General features: G+C 43.3%; 1 protein-coding gene across 2 annotated transcripts in view; it reads right to left on the bottom strand.

Moving 5' to 3' along the window:
* Positions 1–1309: 1309 nt before the first annotated feature.
* UBASH3B (ubiquitin associated and SH3 domain containing B) overlaps positions 1310–13898 on the bottom strand; it is a 66707-nt gene continuing 54118 nt past the window's right edge. For both annotated transcript variants that reach the window (XM_039722005.1, XM_039722006.1), the window contains exons 8-14: positions 13593–13713; positions 11871–11993; positions 8746–8838; positions 7414–7558; positions 6535–6641; positions 4874–4983; positions 1310–3498 (exon numbers count right to left, since the gene is read on the bottom strand). In XM_039722005.1, the coding sequence (XP_039577939.1) occupies positions 3361–3498; positions 4874–4983; positions 6535–6641; positions 7414–7558; positions 8746–8838; positions 11871–11993; positions 13593–13713 (837 nt within the window). In that variant the 3' untranslated portion in view covers positions 1310–3360. The remainder of the gene's footprint in view (positions 3499–4873; positions 4984–6534; positions 6642–7413; positions 7559–8745; positions 8839–11870; positions 11994–13592; positions 13714–13898) is intronic.

The following is a 13898-nucleotide window of genomic DNA, read 5'->3' as shown; positions in this document are numbered from 1 at the left end:
TGGTTTATTAGGACCTGTTTCAGGTGATCACTCAGTGGGTATTGGGTTGATAAAATCTCCTTTTGTGTTCATCATCATGAATCAATTTTACTGGAAGACAGAGCTGAAAGTCATGAATTTAGAGCAGCTGGGTTGAAAGATAAAAAAAATTTAAAATCCAGATTAAGAAAGATGTGTTGGAAAAGTGAGTTTGGTTTGAAAGTTGTGTTGTCCCACACAGCCAGACCCGAGAGGGAAATAACTCCGGGGAAAATCTGAATTCAGAGAGAAAAGCCCATCCCCGGGCACGGCGAGCCGGAGTCGGGGGAATTTTGTGCCATCTGCTGTCAAGTGAGTGAATTTCAGCCTGAGAAAAAAAGAAAAACGCAGCTCAAAATCCCACCACGCTCCGGAGGAGATCTGAACTAGGAAGGGTGCCTGGCATCTTTATTAAATCACCTTCGAGATATTTGTGCCGGACTTTTCAGAGTTCCATTTAATGTGAGAAGCAAATTCGAACGCAGTGGTTGTTTTGACAGTTGTTAGCACTCAAAACTTTTTTGGCAATACAATTATTGGGTTTTTAAAACAGCAAACGTTTTTTTTTTTCTCAAATAAATACAATCTGCTCACGCTAAATAAAAAATAAAATCCATAATAAACAGAATGATACAACAGGTTGAAAATGAAACGAAAGAAAACCGAAAGAAAAAGGAGCTGTTGGTAACATCAAGTCTGAAGAGATGTCATGGAGAGAAAGTTTGGAAAATACATTTCAAGGGGAAATAATGAAGGAACTGGCTGAGTATTTTCTGTTGTGGGTTATGAAGAGTCCCTGGGGGATGAATTTGAGGAAGTGGGGAGCAGCAAGAAGTGATTTAGAGCCTTTGCAGCCAACCTGTTAATTAACAGCCACTGTTAATTGCATTTTTGTTCAGCGACACCATCCCGGCACTCTGCTCCCCCATCCCTCCTACTTCTCATTTCCAAATCATTTCCTCTGTGCCTCTTTCGAAATTAAACCAAACCACAAACCAAAGCCATTATTTGGGGATAAAAACGATCACTCTTTAAATTCACTTTAAATTCAGAGTCCCCTGGCCTGAGCCAGCTTCTGTCTGAAACTGCTGCGTGGAGTGAAAAGGGAAATACCAATTTTTACTGAAATTATCACGGTCTGGATCCTCATTTTGCATAAACAAGCAAAGCTCTGTTGATTTGAGTGTAATGTCAATTTAATTCTTGGTTTTTTTTTTTTTCCCTAAGCCATACATTGCAAATGATGAAAATGAACTATTTATTCTTGGCAGGTTTGCAGCTTTTTTTTTTCCCTTAATTGTGGAGAGAAGGGAAAACCTGGGAAGTGCTGTTAGAATAAAACTTGGGATCTGATGCAGCTCACAGTGAAGGAAAAGATTTTGGAGAGCTCAAGTTGAATGTTCTGGGACAAACCACTGGTGAGACATTAAATCCACATTAATGAGCATTAAATCCACATTAATGGGGTGAAAGTGAAGCAGCAATTCTTTTGTCTTTTTAACCTCTCAATTAGAAATTTAAAAGGAACAACATTTTTTCTCTTTTTTTTCCACCCAAAAAGCCTTTTCAACACGAGACTGCTTAACACAAAACCCCCAAGGAAACTCAAAATGCTGAAGAAAATAAGATTTTTCTCCCTGTGATTCCTGACACCTAATTCGAGACAAGACTACAATTGTCAAAATATTTCCCAAACATCCAAAAATATATATATTTTTTTAAAGAAGAGTATTTGAACATCTACCTCCTCAAGCAGAACACTTTTTTCTCTATTACTATATCAAAGAGCAGCTGACACCACTCAAATTGTGCATTCAGCTTTTGCTCCCTCTCTGTTTCGTGCCCCTAAAATCTCCTTTTAATGTCACTCAACTCCAGCAGGATCTGAGCAATAAATATTAGAATACAACAATATTTCCTGCCCCAATTTACACCTCGCTGGCATGAAACAAAAAATCTGGAGAATTCACACACCTCAGCAAACAAAAAAAAATTTTTTTTGGTGTGATTGTCAAGTATTTAATTAATTTTTTTTTTTTGCATGGATGAAAACAAGCCAGAAATGCTCCTCAGAATGTCTGCACACAGCCAAAAATAATTTAACTGGCAATTAAAAATGAACCTGACAGCGATAAAACCACACAGGAACGGGATTTTTTTTTCCCTTGCCCTGTCCTAAATTTTCTCCCTGACTTTTCAGTTCCATCCCTGCTGAAATAAAGCACTTACGAGTGGCCTAAGGGGTGTTACACAGTCCTGAAAGTAGAAATAATGGAATATTTATCCTGTGGATTGTGGGAATAGCTGGGATGTTGGCCAGGCTCTGAGCATGGACAGGATGGGCAGCTGCAACCTGAGCTCAGCCCCTCTGGGGCTGCTCCAGCCCAATTGTTTCTCCTTTTTTTGGGGTTTGTTCCATTCCAATTATTTCTCCTTTTTTGGGGGTTTGTTCAGCCTAATTGTTTTTCTTTTTTGGGGGTTTCCTCCATCCCAATTTTTTCTCCTTTTTTGGGGTTTTCTCCATCCCAATTGTTTCTCTTTTGGGGTTTCCTCCATCCCAATTGTTTCTCCTCTTTTGGGGCTTGTTACATCCCAATTATTTCTCCTTTTTTGGGGGGGTTTCCTCCATCCCAATTCCTTCTCCTTTTTTGGGGTTTCTTCCATCCCAAGTATTTCTCTTTTTTTGGGGGTTTGCTCCAGCCCAGTTGTTTCTCCTCTTTAGGGAAGCTGGAACTGCAGTTCACCTGTAACTGATGTAAAATTCAGAATTTTCCCAAATACCAACCAATCTCTGCCCAACATCCAGCACATTCTGAGCACTCCCACCTCTGTCTGCTCAGAGGAGAGGGAGGAACAACCTGGGGCAGCCTGCAGAGGCAACGCTGGACTCATTTCCAGCCTGGGGGAAGGAAACAAAACCCTTTTATTTTTCTGGAAGCTGCTGAGGCTTTGGGGGCTGGCAGTGGAGCAAGCACGAGGTGCTGAACAAGGCTGCAGACACTTTGCAAAAACAGCAGTGAGAAAACACCCCCAGCACCCTGCCTGACCCAGGGCTCCTTGTCCCTGCAGTGGCAGTGAAAGTGTCACCAGAGCGCCTTCAAGGTGAGGAAACCAACCCTGAACTGTGCAAGAGCCTCAAGCTGTACTTTAATATTTTTTCCCCCCTTCAAATCAGCCCGTTTTGTTGTAAATGAGGCTGTGGGCAGGGCTGTGGCTGTGTGAGATGTGCTTGGAGGGAGCCGCAGGGCAGACGAGGAGGGTTTTTCCTGCTGGCAATAAAACACAAGGAGGAAGAAGAGGCGTTCTCCAGCGCTGGGAAGGGCTGGCCTTGCTGGCTTCTCCCTACTCCTGCAGGAGGGTTTCTCTCCAGTTAAAGCCTCCCGTTGGTCCGTGGGTGAGAGGGAGGATGGGAGGGTCTGTGAGCTGCCACACACCAGTGTCCCCCAGTTCTTCACAGGAGCAGAAGCCCAGGTAGGGAATCTGTGAGGAGAGAGGTGGGAATTCAGGCAAAAAGCAGGGATTGAGCTGGGCAGTCCCCAGGGGTGAAGCCCTGCTGTCCCACTCCAAGATTTCACCCTTTTTTCTCTCTTTCCCTCTCCCAAAGTCCGTTTTCAGATGGTGATTGACAGACTGTGCACCACTGCCTGTGCAAAACACTGGGAAAAAACCAAGATAATGCCCTTGGAATGTGGGTTTAAAAATGTAGTTTTGAATGGAATGTAGTTTTAAGAATGTAGTTTTATGAATCAAGTTTTAAAAGTATAGTTTTGAATGGAATGTAGGTTTAAGAATTCAGTTTTAAAAATGTAATTTTGAATGGAATGTTGTTTTGAATGGAATGTAGGTTTAAATAGGGACCAGCTCAAAGTAAATGTGGTCCCAAACCAGCACAGCTTTGGGGGAAATGTGGATGTTCCTGCAGCTCAGGGGTTCCCAGATGAGCCCGGAATACCCCAGGGAGCTGCAGAGGGCAGGAAAGGAGAGGAAATAAAAACCTGTTATAATTTCCAGCTTTTTGGTGGTTAACATCTCTTTAGATGAGCAGGGGAAGTGCTGTAGGGCTGAAGTGCCTGGCTGGCTGTGCTGGAGGGGTTTGGGGCTCTCTGCACAGCCCCTGGTACCCACAAAGCCCTAAAGAGTCCCTGCAAACCCATCTCAGGTGGACATCTGACCCCACAAGGCACAAATAGTCCCTGCAAACCCATCTCAAGAGGGCACCTGATCCCACAAAGCACAAACTGTCCCTGAAAACCCATCTTAGATGGACACCTGACCCCACAAAACACCAAACCCAGGTGAGCATCTGACCCCACAAAGCACAAGCAGTCCCTGCATACCCATTTTAGGTGGACATCTGACCCCACAAACCCAAAACAGTTTCTGCAAACCCATCTCAGGTGGGCATCTGACCCCACAAAGCCCAAAAGAGACCCTGCAAACCCATCTCAGGTAGGCATCTGACCCCACAAGGCACAAATAGTCCCTGCAAACCCATTTTAGATGGACACCTGACCCCACAAAGCACCAAAGAGTCTCTCCACAAACCCATCTTAAATGGGCATCTGACCCTACAAAGCACCAAACTCAAGTCAGTGACCCCACATTCTGCCCCAGCCCCTCTAACCCTTCTCCAGCACCAAAGAGTCTCTCTACAAACCCATCTTAAATGGGCATCTGACCCTCCAAAGCACCAACTCAAGTCAGTGACCCCACATTCTACTCCAGCCCCTCAAACCCTTCTCGCTCACCCTCCTGACTCCTGAAATGAGTGAAACTCAGCCCAAACCCTGCTCCAGCAGATTTCCAGCTGCTTTTGTCTCCGCAGAGCCAGGGCCCTGCTCCTGCTGGCCCTTACCTTTCGGACCATCTGTACAAAATCCTTGGAGTTCTGGGGTGACAGCCCCTGGAGCTGGCAGGTGCAGGCCTCCAGGGAGGAGGCATGAGCCACGATCAGGATGTTATTTCCTGAAATAAAATGAGAAACGCAGCCTGAGGAGGGAGCTAAAGGCAGGGTGAGGGGCTGGTGCCCCAGATCAAGCAGCCTTTTAAAACACTTTGTAACAACACATCAAACTGAGAATTGTCACATTTGTATTTTCTGAAAAATCCCTTTGCCCAGGATTTTTCTCCTGGGAAGATGAGATGCCTCAGAGAAAAAGGAAAACAATTCTTATCTCATTTGCTTCTCCTGTGTTGTGCTGCTTTGGAATGTGGTTGGAGATTGTTCACCCACAGGTGATTGTTTCATTGGTTCCATGTGAATTGTTTTGACTCATTGGCCAATCTGTGCCAAGCTGTGTTGGGATTCTGGAGAGAGTAACGAATTTTCATTATTATTTTTTTAGCCTTCTGTGTGTATCCTTTCTGTATTCTTTAGTATGGTTTAGTATGGCATTCTTTAATATAGATCACAAAATAATCAATTAGCCTTCTGAGAACATGGAGTCAGATTCATCATTCCTTCCTGCCACGGGGCACCCCACAAATACAATAGTGAATGAAGGGGAAAATAAGATTTGTTAACATGTTTAGAGCATTTCTCAATTTTCAGGGTGGTGGTTAACTCACTCCTACTTGGTTTGAAAATGCTTTCTGGAAAAAAACAAGAATTCCAGTGAGATTTCAGCTGGGTTGGGAAGCAGATGCTTTTTGCCTACGCAAAAATTAATTCCTATTACAACAAACACTTTAATTTCACTTGCTGGCTTTGCACAGTGGCAGCTTTGCATTTCCATTTCTGAGATCCTTCACGAGCAATGCCCCACTGTGCTTTTGAGTTTTGTGTGCAAACCATTAAAATCAAAGCTTAGAAGGCAGAGACAGGTCAGTGAGAGGAAATCAGTGAAAACACCAGAATTTACACAAATTCTGAGAATTTAGGGATTCTCAGAATGTTGTGGATCAACAATGACAGCTAGGGATTAAAAAAAAAATTCAATATTGTGTTTGGAGAAATGTTCTAACGTTTTTAAGGGAATATAATTTGGAGGAGCTCAGACAGGGGAGGGAAAATGTCCCATGTAGTGCTGGGAACACACAGCAGAGGGCAAATAATCCATTTATTCCCTTGGGAATAAATTCCCATCACTCCAATATGTCGGGATCCCTAAAATAATTCTGCTATTTGACTTTATGGCCCTTTCTTGTAAGGTGACGTATCTGAAAAATAATTCATTTATTCCCTTGGGAATAAATTCCCATCATTCCAGTGGGATGCCTAAAATAATTCTGCTATTTGGCTTTATGGACCTCTTGTGTAAGGTGATGTATCTGAAAAATAATCAATTTATTCCCTTGGGAATAAATTTCCATCATTCCAATGGGTTGGGATCCCTAAAATAATTCTGCTATTTGACCTTATGGCCCTCTCCTGTAAGAAGAGTTTATCTGAAATTAAAGCTCAGGACTTTCTGATGCTTCTGGGAGAGAGGATGAGAGATTCCGGGGTGGGAATTCATCCCCTCAGAGGACAGATTGCAGGAATATTGGAACTGCCATCCCCTCTGCAGCACTCACCTTTGCCTTTACATTCACTGATGATTTCCTTCGTTACTTGGTAGCTTCTGCTGATGTAGGAGTCGTAAGACTCAGAAACCACCAACTTGCTGACGGGAATATGAGGTCTGGGAGGAGAAAAACACAGCAGGGAATATTGTAAAAATAAAGAATTCTAACTAACTGCAAGGTCTGTGCAACCTCCGGGATCAGGAGGAACTGCCAGTGATGTGGGAAATTTGTTTGATAATAAGCAAAACTTATTTTATACATATATATTTTATAAATAATGATATTTATATAATTTATATATAAAGAATTCAATCTATTATCAATATTTATATATTTCATACATAGTGTATATATTTTCTATGCATTCATGTGTTTATATAGTTTATATATAAATATATAAAAATAATATCTCTTCTATAATATATTTATCTATATATTTCATATTTTATATATATTTATAACATAATTTTCAGGTCATATATATAGTCTGCATATATTGTATAGAATTAATATATATATTATATATTATATATATTTTAGCATAGATATACACACACATATATATTATATATATATATAATTTTCAGGTCATGTATATATTTTATATACATATATGTACATATTTATAGATATTATTTTATATATATACATACAAATGTACATATACACATACATACAGACATAGATATATATATATATTTAATATTTCTATATATTTTTAAAAATGTATATATTTATATGTAATTTTCAGGCCACATTCAGCACAGCAGCCTCGAGCCTGCTCCGAGTTTCCTCTGAGAGCCTCAGCAGCTCTTCCAGTCAGCCCTGAGCTCCCCCCTGCTCAGAGCTGGGTGCGGAGCCCCGCGGGAGCCCCAGCCCCCGTGGTACCTGTAGGTTGTGTCCACGCTCAGCGTGGCCGCAGCCAGGTCTGCGGGCGGGATCCAGGCGGGCAGCGAGCTCCCCGACACCCACTTGGTCCACTCGAACAGGCCCGGCTCCACGCGGATCTTCAGCGTGTTCTCCTGCTGCATGCCTGGCAAACGGAGAGAATTCTGAGAGAATGCCCTGGAATTGATTTGTAAATAAGTAAAAAAATATTCATTATAAAAATGAAAAATAATTATTTCATGTATATGGTCTGCTCGAACAGGCCTGGCTCCACCTGGACCTTCAGCATGTTCTCCTGCTGCATGCCTGGGAAACGGAGAGAATTCTATGACAGAATGCCCTAGAACTGATTTGCAAATAATTAAAAAAAAATTCATTATAAAAAAATAAAAATAATTAAATTTATTTCATGGTCTGCTTGAACAGGCCCGGCTCCACTCGGATCTTCAGCGTGTTCTCCTGCTGCATGCCTGGGAAATGGAGAGAATTCTATGAGAGAATGCCCTAGAACTGATTTGTAAATAATTAAAACATTATTCATCATAAACTGGCTCCACCTGGACCTTCAGCATGTTCTCCTGCTGCATGCCTGGGAAACGGAGAGAATTCTATGACAGAATGCCCTAGAACTGATTTGCAAATAATTAAAAAAAAATTCATTATAAAAAAATAAAAATAATTAAATTTATTTCATGATCCGCTCCAACAGGCCTGGCTCCACCCGGATCTTCAGCGTGTTCTCCTGCTGCATGCCTGGGAAATGGAGAGAATTCTATGAGAGAATGCCCTAGAACTGATTTGTAAATAATTAAAACATTATTCATCATAAAAATGAAAAAAAAAAATATTTCATGTGTTGCTGCATGCCTGCGAAATGGAGAGAATTCTATGACAGAATGCCCTAGAACTGATTTGTAAATAATTTTAAAAAAATTCATTATAAAAAAATAAAAATAATCAAATTTATTTCATGGTCCACTCAAACAGGCCTGGCTCCACCCGGATCTTCAGCGTGTTCTCCTGCTGCATGCCTGCGAAATGGAGAGAATTCTATGACAGAATGCCCTAGAACTGATTTGTAAATAATTAAAACATTATTCATCATAAAAATGAAAAAAAAAAATATTTCATGTGTATGGTCCACTCAAACAGGCCTGGCTCCACCCGGATCTTCAGCGTGTTCTCCTGCTGCATGCCTGGAAACAGTGACAGAATTCTGAGAGAACCCAGCCCGTCCCCTGTGCTCTCACCTGTCAGGATGCTGTAAGAACCCAGCCTGTGCTCTCACCTGTCAGGATGTTTTAAGAACCCAGCCTTCCCCTGTGCTCTCACCTTTCAGGATGTTGTGGGCTGTCTGCACGCAGCGCAGCGACGGCGAGCTGTAGATGTAGTCTACAATGGTGTTGGTTTCTAGCAAGGCTTCACCTGCAAGAAAGTTCTGATTTTTGTCAGTAAATCCAGGTGAAAGGCACTGCAAGGAGCTGCTTCTCGTGGGTCTGGCCAAAGAAGCAGCCAGAAAAATTGTAAAGGTGTTGGGTTTAATTTAATTGCATTTGTAAGCCATAAATCAAATGATTGAACACAACTCAAACCCAGGTGAATTCAATGGGCTGGAGTCTCTGCTAGCATAAATCTCATTACACTGCTGGGAGACCATTGCCAACGGGGTGAGAATCACCTCCACTGCCAGGCTTGTTAGTGTGTTCATATCAGGGGTTTTAAAATTCCTGCATCAGGGTTTTAATATTCCTGAATCAGGGTTTTAATATTCCTGCATCAGGGTTTTAATATTCCTGTGTCAGGGTATTAATATTACTGTATCAGGGTTTTAAAATTCCTGCATCAGGGTTTCAACATTCCTGAATCAGGGTTTTTAATATTCCTGCATCAGGATTTTAATGTTCCTGTTTCAGAGTTTTTAATATTCCTATGTCAGCGTTTTAATATTCCTGTATCAGGGTTTTAATACTCCTGTATTAGGGTTTTTAATATTCCTGTATCAGGGTTTTAATACTCCTGTATTAGGGTTTTTAATATTCCTGGATCAGGGTTTTTAATTTTCCTGCAGATCAAAGGAGAGAAGGGATCTGCTCAGGCTTCCACTGAGCAGCAGCCACATTTTCCTTCTGGAAAAGGCGTGGCAGCAAGGAGGGGACACTCACCCTGAGCGTGGCTGTCACCACGGCAGGCTGACCCAGAAATGCCTTGGGAGCAGAGGGGACACTGAGGAGAGGGACACCTGCCAGCCCCGTGTCACAGGAGCTGCTCAGGGGCTTGGGTCATCACAGGAATCCTGTGGAGGTCCCACGGTGCCACCACAGCTGCAGCCGTGTCCCTGGAGCCTTGAATGCCATGGCAAAGTGTGTCCCCAGACCCCCTCAGTGCCACCAGCAAAACGTGTCCTTGGACCCCTTTAATGCCACACAAGGTGTGTCCTTGGAACCTTTTAATGGCACATAAAATGTGTCCTTGGACCCCTTTAATGCCACACAAGGTGTGTCCTCAGACCCTTTTAATGCCACACATAAGTGTGTCCTTGGAACCTTTTAATGGCATATAAAGTGTGTCCTTGGACTCCTTTAATGCCACACGAGGTGTGTCCTCAGACCCCTTTAATGCCACAAAGTGTGTCCTCAGACCCTTTTAATGCCACACAAAGTGTGTCCTTGGACTCCTTTAATGCCACATGAGGTGTGTCCTCAAACCCTTTTAATGCCACACAAAGTGTGTCCTTGGACCCGCTTATGCCACCAGCACAGTGTATCCTAAGATCCTCCAAATGCCACCAGGAAAATGTGTCCTTGGAACCTTTTAATGCCACATAAAGTGTGCCCTCAAACCCTTTTAATGCCACACAAAATGTGTCCTTGGACCCCTTTAATGCCACACAAAATGTGTCCTTGGACCTTTTTAATGCCACCACTGAAGTGTGTCCTCAAACCTCTTTAATGCCACACAAAGTGTGTCCTTGGACCTCTTTAATGCCACCAGCAAACTGTGTCCCTTTAATCCTCTGAATGCCACAGTGAAGTGTCCTTGGAGCTCTTAATGCCACCCTCAGTGTGTCCCTGTCCCCCAAATGGCACCAGCAAAGTGTGCTGTGACACTCCCAGGGTCCCTTCTGTCCTGTGCAGACTGCAAACCCCGCTGCCATGTGGAGCCTGAGCATCCTCCTGCTGCTGCACTCTGATTTATCTGTGTTCAAAAAGGCAAGATAATTTTAGCTGCCCCACTTTGGATGTGACCAGCAAGGAGTGCTCGGAAGGATCTGAGTTGGAGATGCTCAGAGCTCGTGTCTGAGGGGCTGGGCTCCCTCATCACAGCTCTCAAGATGTGCTCCTGGCAAAGGATTTTCTGTCTGTGCACAAACCAGCAGGCTCAGGAGGCAGGGGTGAGGATGGGAGAACACTGGAAATGATTTGTGACAATATAAAGCCAGGCAGACTGATAAAAGGATACGGGTGTGGCAAACTGGGTGAAAAAAGCAGATTTTGCAGGAGGTGACAGCCACACTGCTGCACTGCTCCACAACGTGGATAATAACAAAATCTTCCCAAGGCACCATCCTTTGATGGCTCTGATCTCCCCCAGTCCTACATCTCTGCTTTGCCTTCTCCTCAGCAGCTGAAGGAATGAGGTTTCCTTTGGAAGAGGGAAATTGCTGGGGAAGGTGAAGGGACTTGGCAAAGCTCCTTGAAAGATTTAAATCCCCTTAGCTCAGGGCATCCAATCAATCCATTTTTTTCTGCCTTGCACATTTCTTTTCTCTGATAGCAGGGGAAGATAATGGGGGGAAGTGGGAGGGAGAGAATGAACCTTCCTGGGCAAGATCTTCATGGAACCATGGAATTATTCGGGTTAGAAAAATCAAAACCTCCCTGGGCAGGGACATCTTCCACTAAACCAGGTTGCTCCAAACCCATGGAATCATTTGGGATGGAAAAAAAACCAAAAAAACCCTGGACAGGGACACCTTCCACAACTCCAGGTTGCCCCAAACCCATGGAATCATTTGGGATGGAAAAAAAACCCCCAAAAAAACCCTGGACAGGGACACCTTCCACAACCCCAGGTTGCTCCAAACCCATGGAATCATTTGGGTTAGAAAAATCAAAACCTCCCTGGGCAGGGACATCTTCCACTAAACCAGGTGGCTCCAAACCCATGGGATCATGGGGGATGTAAAAAAACCAAAAAACCCCTGGACAGGGACACCTTCCACAACTCCAGGTTGCTCCAAACCCATGGAATTATTTGGGATGGAAAAAAAACCCAAAAATCCCCTGGGCAGGAACATTTTCCACAACCCCAGCTTGCTCCAAACGCTGTCCAGCCTGGCCTTGGACACTTCCATGGATGCACAACCTGTGCCACACTCATAGGAACAATTCCTTCCCAAATCCCCCCCAGATCCCCCCTCCTTCAGCTGCAGGCTTTGCCTGCTGAGCAGCACTTACCCACGAGCCTGGCCTGCGTGCAGCCCAGCACGGTGATGGGAGCATCTTTTTCATAATCCCTGAAACCACCACTCCTCTGAGGTAAGTTGTGAGGCATATTCAGGTTACTGCGCATGTACCTGCCTGCAGGGAGAGGTGCCAAGCTGAAATTATTTCCCCAGGCAGAGGCAGGAACATCACACCTGATTTTCCCCTCTCCCCCCACCTCGGCTGTGGTGTGCAGGTCCTGCCTAAGCCTGGCTTGTGAACAGTTTTTTTTTTTCCCTTGTAAATCCATCAGGAATCTCACAAAAATTAAATTAAATACCTCTCACCAGCTCAAAATCAGCACAGAATGTTGCTAAGGTTCTAATTTTTTTTATTTTTATTTTTTAGGACTGATTTCGCCAAGGGAATGTCATTTCTATCCCACAACAAACATTCCACTTTTACAGGAGGAGAGAACATCAGAGCTCTTCAGTCATAGTTTAGAATGAAGGGAGTTGTGAAATTATCCTTTCACTAAAGGTGTTGGTGGTTTTGAATACAGGAAAGACTTTTAGGACAGATTTCTGATCAGCTCTAAGCCAACAGAGCCTGAAGTTATAATTTGTTCACTGGTATGAAACTCGAGCATAATACTGGGTTGAAAACAGCAATTTATGCCCCAAAAACCACTCTGAGCAGTGTTATTTTCATTTAACAAGTCAATGGCTCCATTTCACAAGAGCCAGCAGTGCAAAATTTTTCTCTGATGGCAGCAAATGTTTTCATTGAACACTGACTACCATCATCATGACTGCATTTTCTCCTTGGTGATGTAACTGCAGAGTGCAATCACTCCTGCAGTATTTTCCCAAATATTGCCAAATGGAGTATTTCCTCTCTGGATGACTTGCTGCTGCAGGCTGCACAAAAATCATCATTTTGTGTTAAAACCCACAGCTTCCACCAGGCAGTGGCCACTTCTTCTTCCATGAAATCCTGGGATACCCCCATATAACAATAAAAGTGAATAACAATGGGCAGAACACTTCAAAGTTCCAGCAGCAAAGGCTCCACTGTAACGTTACAGCCTATTTTTTATCCAATTTCCAAGTTATTGTGTTTTATTCTAATTGGTTAGAATAAAACTAACTGAATTATTAGAATTAATTCTTTCTTGCCACTCAATTAATTGTTTAGAAGGTGTGTACGTGCTAAGACTCTCTCTTTACACAGGTGTTTACATTTTTTCTTTTTGGATTTCTTTGTTTTCACACATTCAAGCTGCCTTTTGACAAGAACAGATTGTTATGTAAACCCATTCTCATGGTTCTTTTCCATGGGAACTTCAAAGGCTACCTGTAAATTCAGCTGAAATAGCAAGGCCTCATTTTATAATGTGGAAGAGGTTTTACAGTGACTTCTGTGAGCCAGAGAGGAGTTTGATAAGAGGATCCACTTTTACCCCTGAAAGAATTTCATATCAAGGCCCTTGACATAGAAACCAAGAAAGAAAGAAGGATAAATAAGAGAAACCTGCAACTGCCTGTTCCAATGAGGACTTTGTTTACCTTTCCTGACCAATGAGTAAACTGAAGAGTTTTGTAAGATTGTATAAAAAGCATCCATGCTGAAATAAAACCAGATTTGAAACCTTCTGAAAATGGAGTGTTGCTTTGTGTTGTGACCATCTCAACTACGACATTATAAGGCCTTTCTTCTGTAAGGTTTTACCTGTGTGCAACACCCCGGGCTCACCTTTGGCATCGAAGCACTGGGACAGCCAGTACTTCCCAAAAACCACATCCATCCTCTCGCCGTGCCTGCAGACGAACAGGCAGCGCTTCTGAGGGCCCGGCTGGCTGCTGATCCTCAGGGGCTGCAAGGGAATGGATGCCTTCAGATGGAGCTTTTATATTTGCCAGACTCTGTACATAACTCTGAGCTTCGTATCAAGTGTCAGCAGTTCTCCTCACAGCTCAGGCACACAGAACAATCCTTTTCCAGCCCCAGAACCGCTGCAGCTTCAGCCCCAAAAAAGACAAACAGGGAATGGAGGAGAAC

The sequence above is a fragment of the Passer montanus genome, unplaced genomic scaffold (genome assembly GCF_014805655.1).
Source record: "Passer montanus isolate IOZ18808 unplaced genomic scaffold, ASM1480565v1 scaffold47, whole genome shotgun sequence".
Taxonomy (NCBI): domain Eukaryota; kingdom Metazoa; phylum Chordata; class Aves; order Passeriformes; family Passeridae; genus Passer; species Passer montanus.
Note: the sequence above shows the minus strand (reverse complement) of the source record. Positions and strands in the feature narration are given on the sequence as shown.